The sequence below is a fragment of the Oncorhynchus nerka genome, linkage group LG20 (assembly GCF_034236695.1).
Source record: "Oncorhynchus nerka isolate Pitt River linkage group LG20, Oner_Uvic_2.0, whole genome shotgun sequence".
Taxonomy (NCBI): domain Eukaryota; kingdom Metazoa; phylum Chordata; class Actinopteri; order Salmoniformes; family Salmonidae; genus Oncorhynchus; species Oncorhynchus nerka.
Window position 1 is genome coordinate 44254975 of NC_088415.1, and position 9104 is coordinate 44264078.

At 43.5% G+C, this 9104-nt stretch overlaps 1 protein-coding gene across 4 annotated transcripts in view; it reads right to left on the reverse strand.

The window, feature by feature from the left end:
- The window catches only part of LOC115102645 (solute carrier family 41 member 1-like), a 34217-nt gene extending 25381 nt beyond the window's left edge, over positions 1 to 8836 (reverse strand). Inside the window, exons 1-3 of one of the 4 annotated variants that reach the window (XM_065005536.1) lie at positions 8731 to 8836; positions 4925 to 5244; positions 17 to 124 (exon numbers count right to left, since the gene is read on the reverse strand). In XM_065005536.1, coding sequence (XP_064861608.1) covers positions 17 to 124; positions 4925 to 5218 — 402 coding nt within the window. In that variant the 5' untranslated portion in view covers positions 5219 to 5244; positions 8731 to 8836. The other 3 variants (XM_065005537.1, XM_065005535.1, XM_065005538.1) reach the window with 3 other exon arrangements.
- Between the last annotated feature and the right edge of the window lie 268 nt (positions 8837 to 9104).

A 9104-nucleotide genomic window follows, 5' to 3' on the forward strand; every position in this document is an offset into this window, starting at 1 on the left:
TTCAATGTGGACTCACTGCAGTGGAGAGGCGAGCAGCCAGGGTCATCTCCAGGTTGCCCTTCAGTCCCACCAGAGCTGGAACCAGGATGAAAATCTCTGTGATGACCTTAAACACCTCCCAGTGCTGAAACACACAGACATCATCATCAACTGTATCCTTTCAGCCAGACCCCGACAGGGATAAACACTTATATTGTCCTTAAATACAACCATCATCCCAACACAAAAAAAAATCATCCAACACCAGCAGCCCTTCTTTCAATTGTAAACTGTGTTCTTCAAAATGAAATATTAGTCTCAAATTCTACTTGAGTTTAATCTCTGATATATTGGCAACTATTTTGTCAGATAGACTTTGTCAGACAGAAAATTAAAATAGATTAATTGAGTGTCTAAGAGTTCCTCTTGACAACGTGTCTACAAACCCCCTACTGAAGATCTAAAAATAGAGGCATGTTATAAATAAACAGATAAGTCAGCTTTGCCAGGATGGGGGTGGGGTAGGTTATTTTTAAACGCCGCTCTCAAGTTCTTCTCAAATGTCGACTAAAGGCTGTCACATTCGGGCCCTATCTTGGGAAGCGTCCCAGTTCATTTTGCCTCCACTGGTCGGCGGTCCAGAGCCCTAGCTCCAGCTCAGAGCTCCGACTCTGTGACCAAATTGGCACCCTAGCCCTTATATAATGCACTACATAGGGAATAGGGTGCCATTTTTGGATGCAAACCTCTGTCTCTCTCACTCCCAGCCTGATTCTCTTCAGTGGGTCATATGAATGAGTGTAGTCTGGCCCAGGAGTGGGAAGGTGAACGGAAAGTCTCTGGAGCAACAAACCACCCTTGCTGTCTCTGCCTGGCCGGTTCCCCTCTTTCCACTGGGATTCTCTGCCTCTAACCCTATTACAGGGGCTGAGTCACTGGCTTACGGGGCTCTTTCATACCGTCCCTAGGAGGGGTGCGTCACTTGAGTGGGTTGAGTCACTGATGTGATCTTCCTGTCTGGGTTGGCGCCCCCCCTTGGGTTGTGCCGTGGCAGAGATCTTTGTGGGCTATACTCGGCCTTGTCTCAGGATGGTAATTTGGTGGTTGAAGATATCCCTCTAGTGGTGTGGGGGCTGTGCTTTGGCAAAGTGGGTGGGGTTATATCCTTCCTGTTTGGCCCTGTCCGGGGGTGTCCTCGGATGGGGCCACAGTGTCTCCTGACCCCTCCTGTCTCAGCCTCCAGTATTTATGCTGCAGTAGTTTATGTGTCGGGGGGCTAGGGTCAGTTTGTTATATCTGGAGTACTTCTCCTGTCCTATTCGGTGTCCTGTGTGAATTCAAGTGTGCTGTCTCTAATTCTCTCTTTCTCTCTCTCTCTCGAAGGACCTGAACCCTAGGACCATGCCTCAGGACTACCTGACATGATGACTCCTTGCTGTCCTCAGTCCACCTGGCCGTGCTGCTGCTCCAGTTTCAACGGTTCTGCCTTATTATTATTTGACCATGCTGGTCATTTATGAACTTTTGAACATCTTGGCCATGTTCTGTTATAATCTCCACCCGGCACAGCCAGAAGAGGACTGGCCACCCCACATAGCCTGGTTCCTCTCTAGGTTTCTTCCTAGGTTTTGGCCTTTCTAGGGAGTTTTTCCTAGCCACCGTGCTTCTACACCTGCATTGCTTGCTGTTTGGGGTTTTTGGCTGGGTTTCTGTACAGCACTTTGAGATATCAGCTGATGTACGAAGGGCTATATGAATACATTTGATTTGATTTGATTGATTTTGATTCATCAGTCCTCCCTCTGTCAGCCAACCGCCCACTCTCTCTCTCTCTATACAATGAAAGCCTCCCCAGACCAACCTTTCCCACCTCCAAATCTGATTTGTATGGCAATGGAAGGTGGAGAAAGAGTTCAAAACTGATATCCAAAATAGAGAGAGGATATAAACAGAAACCCAGTTTGGATTATCATGAAAAACTGATAAGCAAATCATAGGCATGATGACTCCTCTGTTTTAAGTCATTGTCCATCTTTCCAGTGACTAAAATGCATTGCTATTTCCCAGAGGGGTTACAACAGGAGGGAAACCATTCTCAAAACAATTCTCTCAGATGTTCTAAAATACAGTGCTGTAAGAGGTCCTGTCCCTGCTGGCCTTTAATGATCTGACCATTTTGATTCCTATCAAACTACATAAAAATAGGACTATAATAGGTTACGCTCACACACACACACACACACACACACACACACACACACACACACACACACACACACACACACACACGGTTATACAGAAGTAGGAGGAGATAGGAAGCCCATCACATAGATCCATACTTGAACAATATCCATGATGATGCCAGCGGAGACCATTCCCAGTCCAGCCACCAGGTATGGCAGCAGCACCTGGGCTGCGATCTGCCAGGAGCTCTCAGGCAGGAAGCCATGGGCAGAGCGGGTCAGCTTACAGGTGAAGCCACGCAACTTCTTCCCCTGGTAGCACAGCTCCAGTTCCAGCCGAGTCACCACCATGATTGTACACACTTACCCCATTACTCAAACCCTTGACTGGTAGGGATAAAGGGCCGGGGGGTGGACAGTGACAGCCTGAGATCCACAGACAAGTACTTGGTTCTTTCGCCAGTAAGCACCACAAGCTAGTGTCTCTGCCGCTTACCTCACAGGTGGGAGCTTGACTTCACTGCAATGTTGCTTTCTGTGATTCATGAAAGGTCATTACAACAAAGCTGGTGACTATGAAGTAGTAACAATGGACCCTGAAAAGTGGGTGAACTTGATTAAAGTCCTCTTAAAGTTAGACGTTGTTCTTCTTCTGTCCTCGCCATGCCCTTGACCTTAGAATACTCCTTTACCCCAGAAGAAATGAGAGTGAATGGAACAAACTCAGAAAACCCCAACAGTCTAGTCCTTTGATGCGTCAGTCCTGGTGAGGGGTCCAGATGTCACTAGAGTGATCACTCTCTCCATCATATGATACACCAACAGCTTGCAGGCTCCATCTTACTACCTCACAAACAAACAATTAACCTATACCAAGAGGCTTTCACTCAATCGCCGGTCCTTGAGAGAGAAGAGAAAGAGGCAGCAGGTGCAGTTGATCCTTCTGCCCCATTAGATGCTCCTGTTCCATTTGTTTGACTTTTCGATGGTCCTTTGCTGGCTCTCTGACAGGAGAAGTGTTCTCTGTGTCCTCTGAGAAAACGGCAACGCAGTAGGTTCCTGGAGACTCATTCACCATCAAGGGAGGCCTCTGCAGGGGGAGGGCTGTCTGTCTGCGCCACAGTCATTCAGGAGGATGACCGGCTTACAGACTGAGACACACTCTCTCTATTCCTCCCTCTCTCTCTCTAGTGTCGTGACTCACTCACTCCATGCTCCCTCTTAAACGCACAGTTTATCCCCCCCTCCGACTTTCCTCTCGTTATTCTAGCACACAGAGTCTCTTTCCTCTTCGGTTGTAGGAACAGGTTCAAGTCCTGTCAGAAACATATGTCAGGGACCTGCTCTTTACTCTAACTGGTGGGCTGGCTTTGCTCCTCTCTGGGTGTAGTGTCACCCCATTTCATGTGACCACTTGGTATCTGCCCCTCTCGTATCCTCCCTCAGTCCTTATTTTCATGCCCCTCTGCTCAGGCTGCCTCTGTCTATCCCTCTGCATGCTGTGACTGTCTCTTTATGTTAGGGCATCCTACCACTTCCCTCTCTGCCGTCAGCAGTATACGTAGAGCTGATCTCACCGCTGTGTTTCCCCTAAACCACATGCACGATGCGGAGGGACGGAAAGAGAAGGCGAGACAGAGAGGGAGAGAGAGGAAGCGAGAGCCAGCATCTGATTACTCACCGGTGGGTAAGCCGGCTGCCAAATGCCAGGGACGACGGGCAGAGTAGAGGACAAAGCCAGCGCCATGCAGCATCAGAGCAGTGATTCAGCGAAAGAGACATGCAATGAGCCATACTTCAGCAGCATACCAACCCTCTCCTGTTGACACTTCTCTTTACTCTTCTAATCCAATAATGTTGAAATCATGGAATGCGGCAATCTAATAAAATATGCATCACATTCACAACCACCCTGAATATTAGATATATTGCCCAGCCCAACTTTAAGGACACAATGCATAACCTAAACCTAAAGTATGCCAACTTCTTGCATACTAACATTATGCCTAACATACTAACATGTCCCTGAATCCCATTTATTTCTAAACAACACCTAGCCCATGTTGATTTCTTCTTGATTCACTGCACTGCCACTGACTGTCATTCGCTTTTGAGCTTTAGGGCACTAGATGTTAGCCTCGTACAAACCATCCTGATCTCGCAAGCTTACCGTCTGTTTCGCTAGCGAACATATATGTAAGCTCGCGAGATCAGACGGCTTTGCCAGTCTAACTAGATGACACAATTGGGGTGGACATCTTGAACCTTTGAATAAATTAGTTGAAAATGTATTTCCCCAAAGGTAGCAAGGAATTAGAAAAATGATTTGAAACTAAAGCTGTAACCAGCTGGTTGTCATCCAAACACTGTCAAACACTGTCAAAAACCTAATGCATATTTAGCAAGGTCTTGAAGGGTTAAACACATTTCGAGCTGGATCTACTTTGGACTGATGAAAGCATTATAGCAAAACAAATTACATGTTTTAACCAATCTGAGTGGCATGTTTTTTTAAGGTAATTTATGTTTTAAGAATCAATATTGAAGTGTTAATACACTTTTATTCCTTTGGAAGTATGAATTATGTCCTCAAATAGTGATGAGATTAGACACACCAAGATGTTGGCATTATTACTTGATAGATCATCCAACAGCGTAAGCGTAAGTGACTGCCTACTGTATATACTTCATAGTCATGTGATGCATTCACTCGAACATGAGAAGGCTGGATATCGGGGTTCAAGACAACATGGAGCACTCACCTGGACACTGTCCAGCACCATCCCAGCCATCACCATCCCCATCCCAGCCAGCAGGTAGGGAAACAGCACCTGGAGACCGATGAAAATGGACGACTCTTCTTCCACCTTGGCCACGGCCACCTTCTCCTCCACAGCCTTCTTGACGGGCTGGATGGGGGGCAATAATGGCAGCTCATTTTGCCCATCTAAGGTTCCCGCCTTGGGGCTGGCACTGCCACCTTGGCCTTTCCCCTTGCCCTTTGACTTGGACTTCTTGGACTTCCCCTTCCTCTGGTGTACCTCCCCTTCTGGCATGGTGGTGGTGGATGTGATGTCTTACACTGAAGAGAGATAACACGTTCCACACAAAGGTAATCAATAGTCTTACATATCATGCACCAAACCTGCTTGCTAGATACAGTGGCATAGGGCAAATTGTAATATGTCTTGCATTGGCACTGGCATGCTCCAGCATGATGGCAACATTGCAGAAACATCCCAGTAAGCAAACTCATGATGAAAATACCTATTTTAGACGTCTTTTCCTGCTATTGACGTCATGTGCATTTTAGTGGCTGAAAGAAAGGTGAAAATAAAGACTTTTCTGGATGTCGAATATATATATTATCTGAACATCAAAAATATGTATTTTCCGGACTATAAATAAATATGAATTTTTAGAACATTGAAAAGATGTCCATTTCGGATGTTGAAAAAACGTATTTTCGGGATGTTCAAAATACGTAATTTACAGATGAAAATATGTCATTGATTTTTATGGCCAAATTTCAATTGCACATAATTAGTAAGCATTATATCACAATAATATTTTTTCAAGCCTCTTAATATAGGAAAGACGAGCCAACTGAAGAATGCACCAAAATATTTATTATTGCTCCCATCTACCACATGCACTTACACTACCGTAAGTTTGGGGTCACTTAGAAATGTCCTTGTTTTTGAAAGAAAAGCTGTTTTTTTGTCCAGTAAAATAACATCAAATTGATCAGAAATATGTAGACATTGTTAATGTTGTAAATGTCTACTGTAGCTGGAAACAGGAGATTTTAAAAAAAACAAATGGAATATAGGTGTACAGAGGCCCATTACCAGCAACCATCACTCCTGTGTTCCAATGGCACCTTGTGTTATCTAATCCAAGTTTATCATTTTAAAAGGCTAATTGATCATTAGAAAACCATTTTGCAATTATATTAGCACAGGTGAAAACTGTTGGTCTGATTAAAGAAGCAATACAACTGTCCTTCTTTAGATTAGTTGAGTATATGGAGCATCAGCATTTGTGTGTTCGTTTACAGGTTCAAAATGGCCAGAAACAAATAACATTCTTCTGAAACTCGTCAGTCTATTCTTGTTCTGAGAAATTAAGGCTATCCCATGTGAGAAATTGCCAAGAAACTGAAGATCTGGTACAACGCTGTGTACTACTCCCTTCACAGGACAGCGCAAACTGCCTCTAACCAGAATAGAAAGAGGAGTGGGAGGGATGCTGGCCTTCTAGGCAGAGTTCCTCTGTCCAGTGTCTGTGTTCTTTGCCCATCTTAATCTTTTCTTTTTACCGGCCAGTCTGAGATATGGCTTTTTCTTTGCAATGCTGCCTATTATAAATCCAAAAATTAACAAGCTATACATGCCACGCCCCACTCTCGTAAAAAAAACAAGAGCAGCAGCCTTAATTATACAATTTCTCTCCACTGCAGCAATCGTGTTTGGATCTGTATGGGCCCTACCGGACAAGACAATTCAAATTACACATACCCCAGACTCAGACCCTTTAAGTCTATCAAAAGTGTGCCAGTTTGAGCATGTGTCCATTAGGCTTATGGATTTATTTTTTTAAATCAGCATGAATTAATTTGAGCAAAAAAAAGCTTCACTTTTATTCCATAGGATGGGATCCACACTATGCAGCTGTTGCAAGAGGCATTTTTCACTTGGTGTGTCATCATAGTGGTCTCTGATTTATGGTCAGACTCGCTTACGTTGAATACATTTAAACTTGCTGCGTTTTTCAATGCTGATTTGAATGTCATTGAGAAAACATAACTATCAAATATATATTTTTGCAAACATCCCTTCTGAATTTAAAACTAAACCTCGAAGTAATTATCTAGTTTTTCAAAAGTATCTAATCTGATTACAATATATTTGCCTGTAACGGACTACAGTTACCGTTTTTGTAATCCTTTACATGTAACGGATTTGACAATGTAGTAGAGGCTCTTTAGTAGAAAGTACGCCAAGACCTTGCCAACGATTACATGTAATCCGTTACTCCCCAACCACGCTCGTAATTTTTGACACACACAGAGGCTCTATGAATGTAGCCTACTCCCGTTTTGATGACTCGTGATTGGCCAACAACAAGCTACACGTGCCACGCTCCACTCTCGTAAAAAACAAGAGCAGCATTAATTATACAATTGCTCTCCACTGCAGCAATCGTGATCGGATCTGTATGGGCCCTACCGGACAACACAATTCAAATTACACATACCCCAGACAATCATATCAGATCTGACCCAGACCCATGACATTAGCTGCAATTATCGGGTATTCAGGTGCTGGTGGATCCGTGAAATTGTCGTCCAGACCGGACAAAATCTGAACCAAACATCAACGACGTTGAAAATAAAAGCCAGTCTGGACTGCACCAAAAATACTTAGTGGGATAAAACCTGACCCCTTGCCTTTTTGACAATGTAGTAGAGGCTCTTTAGTAGAAAGTACGCCAAGATCTTGCCAACGAATGATACGTGATTTATGTTTGATAGCATGCATAAACAAAAACGGTTGGCTGATGACAACCATAGATTTATGCATGACAATGACCCACGACTCCTGCCTTGAACCATTCATTATACTGTCAACAACGTCACCACCTGGGGTTTAAGCATTACCCTAAACAGTTGCAAAACGTTCTGTTTTACTACGAAAACGAGTGTTTCTATTGGACATAATTAGGTAGGTACCGCCCTGTTTACTAAAGCTGTCCAATAGAAACGCTTGTTTTCGTTGCAAATTTTTGAGTATTGATTACTTTACACCCCTGATTCAACAGACAGCTATGTAGCAATCAAATCCGATTACCCCACTGCTCTGACGTTATGTCCAGGTATTCCCGTGACTCTTTTCCTTCATTTTCCCTTTGATAAAGCAAGTCCCGATTATGAAGACGAAACCTCTGAAAGCTTGTTAAAATAAATTCATAAAGTAGTAAGAAGCTTTAGCCTAGCGAAAATGTTGACGTGTAGTTGTAGGGAATACCATTGTACAGGAAGCTGACGTGCACATCCCATAATGCTTGTGCATTGGTAACCAATGGTTACACCAGCAAAAGAGTCTGATTGGATCGGAATTGGAGTAGTAGAGTAGAGTAATGTATAACCCCGCCCATTAGAGAAAGTGAACAGTGGTGTGTGATGGTGTGACGGAAAGTGAAATTAAATTCCATCCATATTGTAGCTCTGGAAGCAACGACGACAGCAGTAGCCTAAGGCATTATATATGCATCCATTAAAAACAAGATAGGCTATATCATTGATGACTGATTAATTAATTGAGGAACATACTATATTCTATTATAGTCTTCAATTTCATGTAATAATAAGCAAAACAATAACTTGTAACATCAGAACTATAATTAATCTATTACATTCCAATGAATGTACTTTGTAATTTGTTCTTTACATTAGCAAGTTTATACATTTTCTCATTATCTGACCTGTTGTTTCAATGCTGTGGATCCTGATGCAGTCATTCTAAACACAACACTCCTATGCAACGGTCATATTCAATGTTCTTACCTGTTGTTGCAGAAGCTCTTAAAGAAGAGCATATGAGGCCGAGATAGTGCTCCAGAAAAATATGGTCACAAAGTTCAGTGGACACCAAGAATAACTGATCTATGGAGTGGGGGCTCCAGAACTGGTGGCTTAAAGAGGGGGTCGTCTTAAATTTCAGCCCGGTTGGCAAATTAGGATACCACCCGCCTGCCTGACCTCATCTGCCTTAGAGGATGGCGACAGCAGCAGCCAGCAAGCACTTTCAAACACTCAAATCACTACATTTGTTTGTGTGTAAACTACAAGTATGTATGTAAGCAACTTGACTGAACAGAAAATCAAATTGCAATGGTTGCACCCACATCAGAGGAATTTGTTTGAGTTTACCCAGCATC